Below are 19,765 nucleotides of genomic sequence, written 5' to 3'. Positions count from 1 at the left end.
TGCTCGGCCACCATTGATCAGACGTTTTCAATTGGTGAGAGATCTGGAGAATGTGCTGGTCAGGGCAGCAGTCGAACATTTTCTGTATCCAGAAAGGCCCGTACAGGACCTGCAACATGCGGTACTGCATTATCCTGCTGAAATGTAGGGTTTCGCAGGGATCAAATGAAGGGTAGAGCCTCGGGTTGTAACACATCTGAAATGTAACGTCCACTGTTCAAAGTGCTGTCAATGCAAACAAGAGGTGAATGAGACGTGTAACCAATGGCACCCCATACCATCATGCCGCATGATAGGCCAGTATGGCAATGACGAATACATGCTGCCAATGTGCATTCACCGTGATGTCACCAAACACGGATGTGACCATCATGATGCTGTAAACAGAACCTGGATTCATCAGAAAAAATTATGTTCTGCCATTTATGCAACCAGGTTCGTCATTGAATACACCATCGCGTTCGCTCCTGTCTGTGGTGCAGTGTCGAGGGTAACCACAGCCATGGTCTCCGAGCTGATAGTCCATGCTGCTGCAAACGTCATCAAACTGTTCGTGCAGATGGTTGTTGTCTTGCAAACGTCCCCATCTGTTGACTCAGGGATCGAGACGTGGCTGCACGATCCATTACAGCCATGTGGATAAGATGCCTGTCATCTCGACTGCTAGTGATACGAGGCCGTTGGGATCCAGCACGGAGTTCCGTATTACCCTCCTGAACCCACCAATTCCATATTCTGCTAACAGTCTTTGGATCTCAACCAACGTGAGCAGCAATGTCGTGATACAATAAACCGCAATAGCTATAGGCTACAATCCGACCTTTATCAAAGTCAGAAACGTGATGGTACGCATTTCTCCTCCTTACACGAGGCATCACAACGATGTTTCACCAGGCAACACCAGTCAACTGCTGTTTGTGTATGAGAAATCTGTTAGACACTTTCCTCACGTCAGCACGTTGTAGGTGTCGCCACTGGCGTGTGAATGCTCTGAAAAGCTAATCATTTGCATATCACAGCATCTTCTTCCTGTCGGTTAAGTTTCGCTTCTGTAGCATGTCATCTTCTTGGTGTCGCAATTTTAATCTAAAGAAAGCACAATATTTACAATCAAAACATATAGCATGAAAGTGACATATTAAATATAATGTGCATCAATCGGAAAATACATTTTATTACAACTATCTTCTAAAATTCACAGCTAATGAAGTTCTTTAGCATATTCAACTACATCAATGACTACCGTATTTACTCGAATCTAAGCCACACCTGAAAAATGAGACTCGAAATAAAGGAAAAAAAAAAAAAAATTGCGAATCTAACCCGCACCTGAAACTTGAAACTCGAAATTCAAGGGGAGAGAAAAGTTTTACGCCGAACCTCCAAATCGAAACAAAGTTGGTCCATTGTAATATGAGGTCGAATGAATGACGATACAGCTACAGTAGTTTGGTTCGAGTTGTAAGCTTAGCAGTTAAGCTTTACAAGGTAGTCATTGCTATGCGTCAGGCGCTCCGTCCATATTTATACGGGTACCCTTCCTTTTTCACGTGCTTCGTCTGGTTTGAATCGATTGCTTATTTTGCTTTGATCTGATAAGTGCCGTTTTCTTTGTTATAGGTGTTTACGTCACTCTAAGCTGAAAATGCATTACTGTGTGTCGCATTCTGATAGTGCGTGTTTACGGCCTGTCGCCGCTCGCGGCATGGCTTGGTTTTGTGCGCGCTACCGCCACTTACAATTTAAAAAAAAAAAAGAGGAATCATCTCTTTAGCGAAACAATGGCAAGAGACTGCTATTTGTTGTTACTTATGCTGCTGCTTTCTCTGATAATGATCAACAAGAACCAAATAATAGACTGCGTGTGATAGAACATGTTCTGAACGAGAGTTTAGCGAAAATTTTTCTCCATTTGAAAATCATTGCAGACGCCTCTTTAGTGCATTACGTTCTGCACAGAAATTAGAGTCATCTTAGATTTAAAAATCTAGTTAGTTGCCGTGCTTCGTTTCTGACTGTATCACTATTAGGCATAAGAATAATATGAATACTAACATGACACGATACGTATATTCTTCCGCGTTTGCTGTTGTCTCACTCTAGTTTCGTAGTTTATTAGGCAGACAGGATTTAAATGAGATAACAGCAAACACGAAAGAATACATGGCAAAATGTTTATATTCGTATTATTCTTATGGTGAAGAGAATACTGCATGTGATTCACATTTCATCAGGTTCCTATTAGCAACCATCTCTTCTCATAGGTAGGAAAAATTCAGAATGTAGAGTTGGCCATATTGACAAACATCCCAGGCAGTCTTGCAAGTCGGATTTTCGTAGCACATTGAAATTCTGCTACATTCGAAGATGAACAATACGGAATTTGTATTTACTTCGTTAGATAATGTATGAAAATGCAGTGGTCGAAACTCGGGGTGGAGAAAAAAAGCTCGTCTTCCACCTTTTTTAAAAAATTTATTTACTGACGCAGCGGTTTTGGCGCCAGTATTTATCTTTGTGCCTGCAAATCATGCCTGTGTAGCGCTACACATATTCGACGGCAGAAGTTAGTTGTGGCGGCACCTACCAACATTTTTCAGAACTTCCGCTTGCTTTGCACTCGATTCTAGGCCACAGGCGGTTTTTTGGATTACAAAAACCGAAAAAAAGTGCGGCTTAGATTCGAGTAAATACGGTAACTCTCCCTTGTGCTCTATCTGCACAATTTTTAATATCATCTTTACTTCATTTAATATTAACCTTTATTATTGTTTCATTCTTTATTCTTTCTTCAGTCATTTTACTCTGCATGTTTTAAGGCAGAAAATATTTCACATTTTGTTCCTCACTTACATAATAATTCTATTATGCATACTCACTGCAAGACTGAAAACAGCTTGAATGCTTTTATCAGGATAATATTACATTAAGAACACAGAGTTCACTTTTGTTTTCTGTAAGTTCAAGTGCTTTTCTTGCACTTTTAGTGTAATTTCTGGTTGATCACAAAACAGTTAATGTTTCCCAAAAGGAATTTCCAAAATTTGATAATGATTTAATAGGGGGGATAGACAAATGCATTTTATTTTCCCTTCTTTTGCCAATGTTTAATATCTGTTTGATTATGTCACAAAACAAACACCTTTCTTCATTGCTAAAATCTCACTTCAGCATTCATCAAAACCCATTTAGAGATGAAGGATATACCAAAATTACAGTAGGTACACTTTTATTCAAACTGAGGTTGTCCAAATCAATAATCCAGCATATTAAGACCATGTGACATTGCCCTATACAGTATTCTTAGCAGATGTAAAAAATAATGGACCATGAAAAGCAGAGCCAATAAATTTAGCCTTGCATATTCCACCAGTAGTCACCAGATCCAAACAAGTGGACCAAGGGTCCCCAACTGATTTGTCTCCAATCTGAATGAACTTTAGCACCGATGTTTCTTACAGAATAAAATTAAGCTGTGCAAAATTTGATCCAAAGATACAAAAAGATTCAAAGTTCGAGTAGCCTTTCAGTGTGGGAATGCAACATGTTATGCAATTTCTACAACAGTTTTGGCCAAATATAAGATGCCTTAAAATTTTATTTAGCAGTATTGTGAGTGAATATATCAATGAAGATGATCAATTTTTGAAAATATAATTGGACAGATAAAAAAATCGACTCACCAAGCAGCAGCAGATGAAAACACACATAAAGGTAATCAGCTAAGAGCTGGGGTGGATTAGGGATGGACAACAATACTGCATAGGTTCAGTTTGTGGCGGAATACAACTGTAGGAGGATAGTGGGTGGGATACTCGTCATTTCAAAGCATGACTAGAGGTAGTCAAAACCCTGCCAATTCAACCAAATGCCCCCACAGCTTTCACATCAGAGCATCCCTGACATGTCTTTGCTATTCTGGTCTCAAACATTTTCCATTTTTAAGAACTAATTATGATTGGCATGATAACATTGTATCAATGCATGGGGCCAAGAGCAGGACAATAATATTGCCCAATAAGCAACAGTTAGAAATTAGCCTTCAAGGTGAGCACATCAGCAGTCAACGAAGTGGGACTTGCCTGTACTGTGACTGAGCTGGTTGCCTTGCTAAACAAAAGTAGAAATTAAGCAGAACATGGAAACAAGTTTGAAAAGCTTCCAGTGAATATTTCAGTGAACAAGGGGCTCATTCAAAGCAGTACAAATTCATAAATCACAACAACTAATAACAAATTAAACAAGTAAATTGTATAATTTATGTGTACATATACTGTCTTCTAAGTATTTTTCTGCTGTAACAATTGTTTCAAATAAAATAAAACAGTTAATCCTTGATTACTTATTGTAAGATTACATGAACTTATGTTTGAGCTGTGACAACTGTTGCAAGAAAAATAAACATGTGTGCTCACTGGACAACTGATCTGATCATATTTGTAATTCTTAGAACTGCTACAAATAATATAAACATTTCTGCTTACTGCCATGACAGCATGATCTTCAGTAACCTCAGTTATTGCGGACAATGGGTTATTTGGTGTTTTAGCACAGCTGCAGTATATTGCACAATACCATCCTCCACATGAGGGGATTCAACAAGTGATGCAACACATTTCTTTTCTCGGCCAATTTCGGTTGAAAAAATGTGGAATTTGTCATAGGATGTACTGGACTGTTCCTACTTCAGCCTCTATAGTTTCATGAAGTTCAGATAGGTAGCAGCACTATACATAGCATTCAAAATGGTGTCTGTAATGGAGGTGAGTTCCAATCAGGGACATTACTGATAAGTGCTTGCCGAATGTCTACGGAGACCTGACAGTGAACAAAGGTACAGTGACCATTGGGCAAGGCAACCTGTCACCATCGCAACAATGTACTGCACACCTCTCTGATCTCCTGCTTGCTGGTCGGCCACACACAGCTGTGACTCCTGCAATGTTGAAACATGCAGACACACTCTTTCGATGTGATCAATGAATCACAATAAAACACCTTACTACTCAACCCGATGTTTCGGATGGTAGTGCTGACACACTCATCCACCAATTGGGGTACTCAAAGGTGGATGCCTGCTGGGTTCCTCACCAAGTAACAGATGATGGGCAATGAAGGACTAGCTGTGCAGAATTGCTTATGCTTTATGAGGCTGATTATGGCAAGCGTGATGAAACATGGGTTCATCACTTTGAACCGGAAACAAAACAGTAATTGATAGAGAGGCGCCACACTGCCTCTCCTCAAAAAGAAAATTCAAAGCTGCCCTCTCATCTGGTAAAGTCATGGCAACTGTCTCCTGGGACTCTGAAGGGGTTGTTCCGTTTGATATCCTCCCTCATTGCGCAATGATCAACTCTTAAGTGTATTGTGCTACACCAGAAAACTGAAGATACAACCTCAGCATGTCTGGCACCTTAAAAATGCATGAACCTCTCCATGACAATCCGAGGCCTTGCACAAGTCTGTGTAGCTGAGATGAGCTCACTTCATTGGACTGTTCTTCCTCATTCACCGTACAGGCCAGATCTTGCACCTTCCGACTTTCATCTGTATGGCTCAATGAAGAGTGCACTCCACGGGAAACAGTACATGGATTATGAGGTTATTGGTGCAAAATGACATTGGCTCTGATGTCAAGTAGTAGAGTAGTACTATGGGGGCATAGAGGCCTTCCCAGTAAGATGGCATAAGGTCACTGGATTAAACTGAGTTTATGTTGGAAAACAGAGTTTTGTAGCCAAAAGAATGGGAAATAATTTGGTGTATTGGTATCCTAAATAAAACCAACTTGCTTTTTGAAAAAAAAAAAAATGTGTTTCATAACTTATTCAATACCCAATATTTTTAAAACTCAGCAGTTTTCTTCAACATATTGTGCAATCTGTCAATATCGATCTCAATATTATTGTGCTATACTTAGTATGCAAAATAAATATTGAGCACTGGAGAGTTCCTTAAGCATAAATGTCTCTCTCTAACTTCACTTATAGACTGAAACTTCCCAACAGGATCATTATATGGCATATATATCAGCGGGAAATTAATTACAGCTACTGTATTTCGTGGTCTTGTCAACTTTTTAGAGTAACTATGTTTCGTATACTCAGAACAAAAAATGATCATCATTCATACTAATCAAACTACCCATGTGAAAATATTTCTTAACACCATAAAGAGATTATTAATCTAGTTATTAAACAGTCTTATTTGTTTATACGTAGTTACTTTACAAATGATATCATGAACATATAAAAAATACTAGAAACAGACAAAATGTTCTGTGATGGCAAAACAATGAAAATTACCTTCTGAATCATGCGTATTGTGAGTGTGTGAGCTTCCATGTGATGCACTGGTATGAATGGCTTAGCAAATTTTCTGCATAACTCCTTTCCATAATTCATTCCAACTACCAGTGAAAGTGGAAGTCCTGGAAAGGATTAGAAAGAATTTGAATATCTGGATATAATAACAGAATTGTTCAGTCAACTTCACATAAGTTTGAAGAACTATATGAAAAAGGTAATTACAGCATCAAAATTAATAGCTCATTTCTAAAAACCATTAGTTGTACCAAGATAGGCAAAAATGGGCTAATACCTATGGAACAATCTCACATGGCACAGAAATCTGATTTCCCTCTCCCATCCCCCCCGCCCCCCTCCAAAAAAAAATTATATCAAGAAAGAACCTATTAACCAATCCAAGTTAAAAGTACAGAGCGCTAAAGTTCTCTCTTTAAGTTGCTTAAACAATAGTAGTCTCTGGGAATGTTACCACTCAGTAGCACCTCTTAAAATTCGTTTATTAACCTTTCCAGAGAAGAATTTCTATATCTTTTATAGAGCCTACTTTGCCACATTTTTTCTATACGAGAGATCTTAAGTAAGCATGTTGTTGTTGTTGTGGTCTTCAGTCCTGAGACTGGTTTGATGCAGCTCTCCATGCTACTCTATCCTGTGCAAGCTTCTTCATCTCCCAGTACCTACTGCAGCCTACATCCTTCTGAATCTGCTTAGTATATTCATCTCTTGGTCTCCCTTTACGATTTTTACACTCCACGCTGCCCTCCAATGCTAAATTTGTGATCCCTTGATGCCTCAAAACATGTCCTACCAACCGATCCCTTCTTCTAGTCAAGTTGTGCCACAAACTTCTCTTCACCCCAATCCTATTCAATACCTCCTCATTAGTTACGTGATCTACCCACCTTATCTTCAGCATTCTTCTGTAGCACCACATTTCGAAAGCTTCTATTCTCTTCTTGTCCAAACTGGTTATTGTCCATGTTTCACTTCCATACATGGCTACGCTCCATACAAATACTTTCAGAAACGACTTCCTGACACTTAAATCTATACTCGATGTTAACAAATTCCTTTTCTTCAGAAACGATTTCCTTGCCATTGCCAGTCTACATTTTATATCCTCTCTACTTCGACCATCATCAGTTATTTTACTCCCTAAATAGCAAAACTCCTTTACTACTTTAAGTGTCTCATTTCCTAATCTAATCCCCTCAGCATCACCCGATTTAATTTGACTACATTCCATTATCCTCGTTTTGCTTTTGTTGATGTTCATCTTATATCCTCCTTTCAAGACACTGTCCATTCCGTTCAACTGCTCTTCCAAGTCCTTTGCTGTCTCTGACAGAATTACAATGTCATCAGTGAACCTCAAAGTTTTTATTTCTTCTCCATGGACTTTAATACCTACTCCGAACTTTTCTTTTGTTTCCTTTACTGCTTGCTCAATATACAGATTGAATAACATCGGGGAGAGGCTACAACCCTGTCTTACTCCCTTCCCAACCACTGCTTCCCTTTCATGCCCCTCGACTCTTATAACTGCCATTTGGTTTCTGTACAAATTGTAAATAGCCTTTCGCTCCCTGTATTTTACCCCTGCCACCTTCAGAATTTGAAAGAGAGTATTCCAGTTAACGTTGTCAAAAGCTTTCTCTAAGTCTACAAATGCTAGAAACGTAGGTTTGCCTATTCTTAATCTTTCTTCTAAGATAAGTCGTAAGGTTAGTATTGCCTCATGTGTTCCAACATTTCTGCGGAATCCAAACTGATCTTCCCCGAGGTCCGCTTCTACCAGTTTATCCATTCGTCTGTAAAGAATTCGCGTTAGTATTTTGCAGCTGTGACTTATTAAACTGATAGTTCGGTAATTTTCACATCTGTCAACACCTGCTTTCTTTGGGATTGGAATTATTATATTCTTCTTGAAGTGTGTGGGTATTTCGCCTGTCTCATACATCTTGCTCACCAGATGGTAGAGTTTTGTCATGACTGGCTCTCCCAAGGCCATCAGTAGTTCTAATGGAATGTTGTCTACTCCCGGGGCCTTGTTTCGACTCAGGTCTTTCAGTGCTCTGTCAAACTCTTCACGCAGTATCTTATCTCCCATTTCATCTTCATCTACATCCTCGTCCATTTCCATAATATTGTCCTCAAGTACATCGCCCTTGTATAAACCCTCTATATACTCCTTGCACCTTTCTGCTTTCCCTTCTTTGCTTAGAACCGGGTTTCCATCTGAGCTCTTGATATTCATACAAGTGGTTCTCTTTTCTCCAAAGGTCTCTTTAATTTTCCTGTAGGCAGTATCTATCTTACCCCTAGTGAGACAAGCCTCTACATCCTTACATTTTTCCTCTAGCCATCCCTGCTTAGCCATTTTGCACTTCCTGTCGATCTCATTTCTGAGACGTTTGTATTCCTTTTTGCCTGCTTCATTTACTGCATTTTTATATTTTCTCCTTTCATCAATTAAATTCAGTATTTCTTCTGTTACCCTAGGGTTTCTATTAGCCCTCGTCTTTTTACCTACTTGATCCTCTGCTGCCTTCACTACTTCATCCCTCAGAGCTACCCATTCTTCTTCTACTGTATTTCTTTCCCCCATTCCTGTCAATTGTTCCCTTATGCTCTCCCTGAATCTCTGTACAACCTCTGGTTCTTTCAGTTTATCCAGGTCCCATCTCCTTAAATTCCCACCTTTTTGCAGTTTCTTCAGTTTTAATCTACAGGTCATAACCAATAGATTGTGGTCAGAGTCCACATCTGCCCCTGGAAATGTCTTACAATTTAAAACCTGGTTCCTAAATCTCTGTCTTACCATTATATAATCTATCTGATACCTTTTAGTATCTCCAGGGTTCTTCCATGTATACAACCTTCTTTCATGATTCTTAAACCAAGTGTTAGTTATGATTATGTTGTGCTCTGTGCAAAATTCTACCAGGCGGCTTCCTCTTTCATTTCTGTCCCCCAATCCATATTCACCTACTATGTTTCCTTCTCTCCCTTTTCCTACACTCGAATTCCAGTCACCCATGACTATTAAATTTTCGTCTCCCTTCACAATCTGAATAATTTCTTTTATTTCATCATACATTTCTTCAATTTCTTCGTCATCTGCAGAGCTAGTTGGCATATAAACTTGTACTACTGTAGTAGGTGTGGGCTTCGTATCTATCTTGGCCACAATAATGCGTTCACTATGCTGTTTGTAGTAGCTTACCCGCATTCCTATTTTCCTATTCATTATTAAACCTACTCCTGCATTCCCCCTATTTGATTTTGTGTTTTATAACCCTGTAGTCACCTGACCAGAAGTCTTGTTCCTCCTGCCACCGAACTTCACTAATTCCCACTATATCTAACTTCAACCTATCCATTTCCCTTTTTAAATTTTCTAACCTACCTGCCCGATTAAGGGATCTGACATTCCACGCTCCGATCCGTAGAACGCCAGTTTTCTTTCTCCTGATAACGACATCCTCCTGAGTAGTCCCCGCTCGGAGATCTGAATGGGGGACTATTTTACCTCCGGAATATTTTACCCAAGAGGACGCCATCATCATGTAATCATACAGTAAAGCTGCATGCCCTCGGGAAAAATTACGGCTGTAGTTTCCCCTTGCTTTCAGCCGTTCGCAGTACCAGCACAGCAAGGCCGTTTTGGTTATTGTTACAAGGCCAGGTCAGTCAATCCTCCAGACTGTTGCCCTTGCAACTACTGAAAAGGCTGCTGCCCCTCTTCAGGAACCACACGTTTGTCTGGCCTCTCAACAGATACCCCTCCGTTGTGGTTGCACCTACGGTACGGCCATCTGTATCGCTGAGGCACGCAAGCCTCCCCACCAACGGCAAGGTCCATGGTTCATGGGGGGAAGTAAGCATAAGCACAAATAAATGCAACAACAGTATGGCCAAGTAAAGCGAATTGTGGCTGGCTATGATAACAGTAGAGGAGAGAGAGAGAGAGAGAGAGAGACTAAAAAGAGCCATTTAATTTCTGTAATGTTTCTCACCTTGCTTTGTGCATGTGCAAAGTTAGCACCATTAAGCAGAGCTGAAAATATGAGCCTGCAGTAACACACACAGTGTAGTTATCCAGCCTATAGTACACACAAAATAATACTGTTTTCATTGCAGTTGAGGTAGGAATTATTTTAAAAATTAATTGATCAGTTAAATTAATTAATCAGATAAATAAATTACTCAAATTAAATCAATTGTGACATACTACAAAGGAAAATCTAACTCTGTAGTCAACATGGAGATCCCTTCGAGATTCTCTTTACTCCTCTTAAAGACGTACGTCAAAACAAGTCCCCAGGAGTAAACAACATTCCATTAGAACTACTGATAGTCTCGGGAGATCCAGCCGTGATAGAACTCTTCCATCAGGTGAAATACCCTCAGACTTCAAGAAGAATATAATAATTCAAATCCCAAAGGAAGCAAGTGTTGACAAGTGTGAAAATTACTGAACTATTAGTTTAATAAGTGTCACAGTTGCAAACTACTGACATGAATTCTTTACAGACGAATGGAAAAACTAGTAGAAGTCGACCCCGAGGAAGATCAGTTTCGACCGTAGAAATGTTGGAACATACAAGACAATACAGACCCTACAACTTATCTTAGAACATAGGTTAAGGAAAGGCAAACCTACATTTCTAGCACTGTACACTTAGAGAAAGCTTTTGACATTGTTGACTGGAATACTGTCTTTCAAATTCTGAAGGTCGCAGGGGTAAAATACAGGGAATGAAAGGCTATTTACAGTTTGTGCGGAAACAAGATGGCAATTATAAGAGCCAAGGGGCATGAAGGGTTATTCAATCTGTATATTGAGCAAGCAGTAAAGGAAACAAAAGAAAAATTTGGAGTGGGAATTAAAATCCATGGAGAATAAATAAACACTTTGATGTTCATGGATAACAATGAAATTCTGTCCGAGACAGCAAAGGACCTGGAAGAGTAGTTGAAAAGAATGGACAGTGTCTTGAAAGGAGGATATAAATGAACACCAACAAGAGCAAAATGAGGATAATGGAATGCAGTCTAATTTGAATCAGGTGACACTGAGGGAGGGAATTAGACTAGAAAATGGGACACTTAAAGTAGTAGATGAGTTTTGCTATTTGGGAAGCAAAATAACTGATGATGGTCAAAGTAGAGTGGATATAAAATGTAGACTGGCTATGGCAAGGAAAACAATTCTGAAGAAGAGGAATTTTTTAACATCAAGTATACATTTAAGTGTCACGAAGTCGTTTCTGAAAGTATTTGTATGGAGTGTAGTAGCCTTGTGTGGAAGCAAAACATGGATGATAAATGGCTTATACAAGACGAGAATAGAAGCATACAAAATGTGGTGCTACACAAGAATGCTGAAGATTAGATGGGTAGATCATGTAACTAAAGAGGAGGTACTGCATAGCATTGGGGAGATGAGGAATTTGTGGGACAGCTTGACTAGAAGAAGGGATCGGTTGGTAGGACACATTCTGAGGCATCAAGGGATCACCAATTTAGTATTGGAGGGAAGGGTTGAGGGTAAAAATCGTAGAGGGAGACCAAGAGATGAATACACTAAGCAGATTCAGAAGGCTGTAGGTTGCAGCAGGCACTCGGAGATGAAGAGGTTTGCACAGGGTAGAGTAGCATGGAGAGCTCCATCAAACCAGTCTCTGGACTGAAGACCACAACAATTACTAGTCATAACATCATCAAAATATGAGAAATAGTGGTTTAATGTTTTGGAAAACAATACAGTGGCACTTAGTTTGCTGGTTATAGTAACAATGCAATCTTTCCACAGTAAACACTATCTATGGTTATACCTAATAATTGTGTGTTTTGAACTATATTTATATCCAGTACTTGTAACTGTAAAGATTCCTCTATTTTTCTTCTGTTGTTATTCCTGAACAATATTACTTCAGTTTTCTTATTACTGAAAATTTGCCTATTGGTTTCAGCCTACTGAGTGGTAGTCTAAAGTGCCACTTTGTTTTTTGTTATGATATTGTGCAAAATTGTGTCAGTGGTTATTCTAGTGAAATCATTTCACTTTCAGTGTTTAGAGGAAAATGTTCATATATAACAGGAACAACAGAGGTCCTAATGTGCTAACCTGTGGTACACTGTGACTTATTTGTTGAAATCATAATAAATATTTTTTTGTTTGGACTGTATTTCTACTGCTTGTTTTCTGTTTTACTGGTATGATTCAATGATAGTGAGAGCTGTTTCTCTAATCCCATAGTGGTCAAGTTTTCTTATTAAAATGTTATAGTCAACCAGAATGAATGCTTTAGATAAGTCACAAAATATACCAAAAACACTTTGGCCTTGGTCTGATTCCACTGAGAATATATTTATAGATTCAAATGCAGCTGAAACTGTTGATTTTCCTTTCTGGAACCCAAACTGTCTGGTGTTTGTGATGCCATTTCTTTCAAACTATGACTTAAATCTAATGTAAATTAATTTTTCAATAACTTTTGAGAAAGTAGCTAGAACACTAACTGGTCTGTAATTGTCAGAGCACATTGGATCTCCTTTTTTGTACAGTAGCATGATTCTAGCTATTTTCATTCAATGTGCAAAACTACCTTCCTTCAGTCATGAATTAACTAACCTCTGCATCTATTATTGATCAAATCTTGATAAATACGCGCAAATATGCTTATAACATACAAGTTGTAAACACGAGTTTTAGTGGCCACAATGCTCAAATTCTTGCAATGAATATTTCAGGAGACTCAATTCCCAATAGAATGTGACACACTGTAAGGAATTTCAGTAAAAATGTGGAATACATTTGTCCTCTCCTAAAGGGTGAAAGTTGGAAAGATGTATATGATTGTAATGATGCCAAGGAGAAATATGATAAGTTCATGGCTACATTCAAACATTTTTGTGAACTGGCTTTTTCCAAGAAAATAACTATGTTTAACTACTCAAAAACAAGCAAGTGCAGTATCATGTCTCCCATTTCATCTTCATCTACATCCTCTTCCATTTCCATAATATTTCCCTCAAGTACTTTGCCCTAGTCAGACCCTTTACAAACTCCTTTCCACCTTTCTGCCATCCCTTCTCTGCTTAAGACTGATTTTCCAACTGGGCTCTTGATATTAATAAAGGTGGTTGTTCTCCTTTCTCCAAAGCTCTCTTTAGTTTTCCTGTAGGCGGTATCTATCTTACCCCTAGTAATATCTGCTTCTACATCCTTACATTTGTCCTATAGCCATCCTGCTTAGCCATTTTGCACTTCCTGTCGATCTCATATTTGAAATCTTTGTACTCCTTTTTGCCTGCTTCATTTACTGCATTTTTATATTTTCTCCTTTCATTAATTAAATTCAATATATCTTCTGTTACCCAAGGATTTCTAATAGCCCTCGTCTTTTTACCTACTTGACCCTCTGCTGCCTTCACTATTTCATGTCTCCAAAGCTACCCATTCTTCTTCTACTGCATTTCTTTCCTCTGTTCTTGCCAATCGTTCTTAATGCTCTCTCTGAAACTCTCTACAACTACTGGTTCTTTCAATTTATCCAGGACCCATCTCCTTAAATTCCTACCTTCTTGCAGTTTCTTCAATTTTAATCTACAGTTCATAACCAACAAATTGTGGTCTGAGTCCATATCTGGCCCTGGAAATATCTTACAATATAAAATATGGTTCCTAAATCTCTGTCTTACCATTATATAACCTATCTGAAACCTTCCAGTGTCTCCAGGCAGCTTCCACATGTACAGCCTTCTTTCATGATTCTTAAACCAAGTGTTAGCTATGATTAAATTATTCTCTGTGCAAAATTCTGCCACATGGTCTCCTCTTTCATTCCTTACCCAAAGTCCATATTCACCTACGACTTTTCCTTCTTTTGCCTTTTCCTATTATCGCATTCCAGTCCCCGCATGACTATTAAATTTTTGTTTCCCTTAACTATCTGAATAATTTCTTTTATTGCATCATATATTTCTTCAATTTCTTCATAATCTGCAGAGCTAATTGGTATATAAACTTGTACCACTGTGGTAGGCATGGGCTTTGTGTCTATCTTGGCTACAATAAAATGTTCACTATGCTTTGTGTATTAGCTTATCCATGTTTGTATTTTTTTGGTTCAGTATTAAACCTACTCCTGCATTACTCCTATTTGAATTTGTATTTATAACTCTCTATTCCCCTGACCAGAAGTCTTGTTCCTCCTACCACCGAATTTCACTAATTCCTACTATATCTAATTTTAACCTATCCATTTCCCTTTTTACATTTCCTACCTTGCCTGTCCAATTAAGGGATCTGATGTTCAGTGCTCTGATCCATGGAATGCCGGTTTTGTTTCTCCTGATAACGACATCCTCCTGAGTAGTCCCCACCTGGAGATCCAAATGGGCGACTATTTTACTTCCAGAATATTTTACCCAAGAGGACGCCATCATCATTTAACCATACAGTAAAGTTGCATTCCCTCGAGAAAAATTACGGCTGTAGTTTCCCCTTGCTTTAAACCGTTTGCAGTACCAACATAGCACGGCTGTTTAGGTCAATGTTACAAAGGTAGATCAGTAAATCATCCAGACTATTGCCCCTGCAACAACTAAAACGGCTGCTGCCCCCATTCAGCAACCACATGTTTGTCCTGACTCTCAGCAGATACCCCTCCTTTGTGGTTGCACCTACAGTACAGCTATCTGTATCGCTGAGGCATGCATGTCTCCCCACCAACAGCTTGGTCCATAGTTCATGGGGGGTCTTATGGCCTATGGCACAGAAATATGAGGTCAGCTGAAGGATGCAATTAAAATCTTCAAACTGCAAAAAGTGTCAGCTTGATGGCTAGTGCAAGAAGAGCAGATAGTCAGACAGTTATAACCTGCTATTCAAAAAACTTGTATTCTGACCTTCTGCAATATATGTGTATACAAAATACTACTTTTCACATGGGAAAATAAGAACAAATCCATTAAAAATGAAGACACACATATTCATGCTACCAGAAACCATAGAAAGTTAAGTGTTCCTCAACATAACACAGCTAAATGTCAAAGAAATACTGCTTATATGGAATAAAATTGCTCCACTATTTACTGCTTCATACTTCCAACATCAGTCTGAAAGAAAAATGCAAACAAAAATAACACTAATCTTTGTAGAAATTCCTTTGTATTGACATATGGGAAGTTCTGATTGAGAATTACAAATTATTTAGGAATAAAGGAGATGACTCACCAAAAGGCAGAAGCACTGCATCATTAATAAGTACACGAACAAAAGGTACAGAGTTTTGCTAATTTTTGGAATGAGATTCCGTTTCCAAGCGTGTGGGAAACACAAGCACACAAACACACAAGGTAGTAGGAAAAACATGCAACAAACACACAATCTTGTAGGAAAAAAACACACACAAACACACAAGTTTGTAGGAAAAACAATCCATGCCATCTGGATCCTCCCCACCACCACCAGCTTTTCTGAGGTGTGCAGATAGGAGCTATCCTTACAGCACCCATCCTTCACTCCCATAACCTCCTTGGCCTAAACCTAAAGTAACTCATTGTCCCTCAACCTCCCCACCCAATACTTTGTGATTGAGAGTGAGTGAGCGAGTGTGTGTGTGTGTGTGTGTGTGTGTGTGTGTGTGTGTGTGTGTGTGTGTGCGCGCTTTCCTACAAGATAGTCCGCTCCCATTAGCTGGGTGGCCAGCGCAGCAGAATGCCAACCCAAGGGGCCTGGGTTCGATTCCCGGCCGGGGCAGGAGATTTTCTCTGCTCAGGGACTGGGTGTTGTGTTGTCCTCATCTTCATTTCATCCCCATCTTCAACATTCAAGTCGCCCAATCTGGCACTGAATGCAATAAGTACTTCCCCTCAGCGGCCAAACTTCCCCGAATGGGGGGACTCCCGGCCCACAATGCCGTACGCTCATTTTCATTCCTACAGGATAGAAAAAGTAATCTCATGCCAAAAGCTAGCAAAGCTCTATACCTTCTGTTGTGTACCTATCAATGATGCAGCGCTTCTGCCTTTCTGTGGGTTGTCTCCTATATTCCTAAATAATTCGTATTGTCATTGAATTCGTACTAATTGCAAAAAACTGGAAATAACTAAATGTCTAATAGAATTAAAATGTGCATCAGCAGAATGACAGAAGGCTCAAAATGTGTACTTAAGTATGGCATGTTGGTACTGTAACGGATCTGGGAGATGTGTTATTTTTCTACCGGATTTGTCAATACCAAACTGTAAATGTTTTCTTATATTTTTTGTCAGAATTTTTTATTATAATTTGCCTTATTATATGTTAATTTACTTATATTTTTGAGAGTGAAAGCATATTGATTACTATTAGTAAATGTGTCGAAGAATAGCAAAGAGACTGATTACAAGTGGAAGCTTGTGTGTTGTGTAAAATGTCTTTGACACTGGAGTCGTCTTTGACTATAGTCAGTCAGCAGTTAACTCTTGGTGTGTGTTGACGGTAGAACAATGTGCAGGTTGCCGTCATAAATAATTTTGAATTATGTTACTATTTTTTTTTATAAACTTTAAGAAGAAACTACATTCGAAGAAATGGTATTTGAAGCACCAAAAATGAGGCAAACACATTGAACCAGGTCATTTCTGCAGCCGACAAAGATGCATTGTGGAATCATACTTCCATTAGACAACTGAAGCCAAGACCAATATCGCCTTGTAAACATCTAACGGAAAAGGTACTGTCACGAAATATGCCAAATTTAAGTAAATAAAAAAATGGTGAGCATATTTCAACTTTGTGTATCAGCCGGGAAACCATATTTCAGTACTGAACTTTATACAGACAGAGTGTACAGTAGAACGAAAATGTGTAATTATTTATGGTGTTACTGTATTTAAAAATGATATACATGTGATAATTAATTATTGTATGTGATTGTTATTTTGTAAAATTGTCAAAGCAAATGTGTACTTGGATCCAATCCTTATATGTATAGCAAAAGCTACTCAATAAAATAAAAAACTACATTTCTCTCACAAACTTTTAAAAAACATTTTCTATATCTGTGAACAGAGGTTTCCATTTTGTGAATAGCACTTTCATCATAAACCACATCGCACATTACTACCAATACCACAGTTAGCTAAATTAACAACCTCTTAAAAAATTATTTACTTTCACCACCACCATTACATCATCAGGTAATGCCTTTCAATTGAATGAACAGTCCTTAACACAGCAATGACAACTCATTTACCAGACACTGCAATACAAAATTGCTTATTAAAGCTTTATTTGTAAGATGTGTAAGTCATTGAAGACACACGGGCGTAAGAACAAGCTGCTGGTGGTTTTTTTAATGGATTTCTCTACCGTCACTTGAAAATACTACACAAAGTAAAGAAAAGGTGGACATTAGCAATTTAAGTATCCTCAAAGGTGCATTCAGTGTCTCTGCACATAAGTCTCTAAATATTTTTATCAAACCTAAATGAAACTGTTGAGATTTTAAATATATTCTGTGAAAGGGTTGGGTGACAAAGTAAAATTCCAGTGTTACAGTACTACAAGCGAGGGATGTTTCATCCAGTGTTCATTAATGTTAGTGGGCTTGAAATTTACTTTCTTCTGACACATATGATGACTCTTTATCTACTTTTACCACTTCTATAATAGTGGGTAACAGCTATTGTTGACAGCAAAGCAATGCCAACAGTGACAGTTCAGGTATGTCACAAACAGAAGATGAAGAGAAAGTACATGAGGATATTGAATGGGTAATACAGTACATAATGTGAGATTAAAATCTAATAGTCATGGGGGGATTGGAATGTGGTTGTAGGGGAAGGAGTAGAAGAAAGGGTTACAGGAGAATATGGGCTTCGTAGTAGGACTGAGAGAGGAGAAAGACTAATTTAGTTCTGCAATAAATTTCAGCTAGTAATAGAGAATACTCTGGTCAAGAATCACAATAGAAGGAGATATATTTGGAAAAGGGTGGGAGATATGGGAAGATTCCAGCTTACGTCATGGTCAGACAGAGATTCTGCAATCATCTATCAGATTATAAGTAGTACCCAGGAGCAGATATAGAGTCAGATCACAATTTAGTAATGATGAAGAGTAGTGTGAAGTTTAAAAGACTAGTCGCGGAAATTAATGCGCTAAAAAATTGTATATGGAAGTACTAAGTAACAAAGAGTTGAAGTTCTCTGAGGTTCTAGTCACTGCAGTAACAGATGGGTCAGCAGGCAGTTCAGTTGAAGAGGAATGAAAAGCTCTAAAACGGCAATCACAGAAGTTGGAAAGGAAAACCTATGAACAAGGAAGGTAACTGAGAAGGAACTATGGGTAACAGAAGAAATACGTCCGTTGATTGATGAAAGAAGGAAGTACAAAAATATACAGGGAAATTCAGGAATACAAAAATACAAGTCACTTACAAAAAAAGGGGGACTGACTCAGCGTGCAGAACAGTGAGAACAATTTTTTGTGAAATTAAAAGCAAGGCGAGTAACATTAAGAGTGCAATGGGAATTCCACTGTTAAATGCTGAGTAGAGAGCAGACAGGTGGAAAGAATACACTGAAGGACTCTATGTGGGGGAAGATTTGGCCGACGACATGGTAGAAGATGAACCAAGAGTTGATGGAAAATAGATAAGTGATCCATTATCAGAATCAAAATTTAAAAGAGTTTTGGACAACTTAAGAGCAAGTAAGCCAGAAGAGATGGATAACATCCCACTGGAATTTCTAAAATCACTGGGGAAGTGGCAACAAAATGAATATTTAAGTTGGTGTGTAGAATGTATGAGACTTGTAATATATCTACATCTACATCTACATCCATACTCCGCAAGCCACCTGACGGTGTGTGGTGGAGGGTACCTTGAGTACCTGTATCGGTTCTCCCTTCTATTCCAGTCTCATATTGTTCGTGGAAAGAAAGATTGTTGGTATGCCTCTATCTGGGCTCTAATCTCTCTGATTTTATCCTCATGGTCTCTTCGCGAGATATACATAGGAGGGAGCAATATACTGCTTCACTCCTCGGTGAAGGTATGTTCTCGAAACTTCAACAAAAGCCTGTACCGAGCTACTGAGCGTCTCACCTGCAAAGTCTTCCACTGGAGTTTATCTATCATCACCGTAACACTTTTACGATTATTAAATGATCCTGTAACGAAGTGCGCTGCTCTCCGTTGGATCTTCTCTCTCTCTCTTCTATCAACCCCATCTGGTATGGATCCCACACTGGTGAGCAATATTCAAGCAACAAGTGTACTGTAACCTACTTCCTTTGTTTTCGGATTGCATTTCCTTAGGATTCTTTCAATGAATCTGTCTGGCATCTGCTTTACCGATGATAAACTTTATATGATCATTACATTTTTAATCACTCCTAATGCCTACTCCGAGATAATTTATGGAATTAACTGCTTCCAGTTGCTGACCTG

General features: G+C 38.7%; 1 protein-coding gene across 2 annotated transcripts in view; it reads right to left on the bottom strand.

Annotated features, from left to right (window-relative positions):
- LOC126457685 (tRNA N6-adenosine threonylcarbamoyltransferase, mitochondrial) overlaps window positions 1–19,765 on the bottom strand; it is a 110,302-nt gene that overhangs the window by 47,654 nt on the left and 42,883 nt on the right. For both annotated transcript variants that reach the window (XM_050094190.1, XM_050094191.1), the window contains exon 3: window positions 6,309–6,433. In XM_050094190.1, coding sequence (XP_049950147.1) covers window positions 6,309–6,433 — 125 coding nt within the window. The remainder of the gene's footprint in view (window positions 1–6,308; window positions 6,434–19,765) is intronic.

The sequence above is a fragment of the Schistocerca serialis genome, chromosome 2 (genome assembly GCF_023864345.2).
Source record: "Schistocerca serialis cubense isolate TAMUIC-IGC-003099 chromosome 2, iqSchSeri2.2, whole genome shotgun sequence".
Classification (NCBI taxonomy): Eukaryota; Metazoa; Arthropoda; class Insecta; order Orthoptera; family Acrididae; genus Schistocerca; species Schistocerca serialis.
This window is presented reverse-complemented; position numbering and strand designations above follow the sequence as displayed.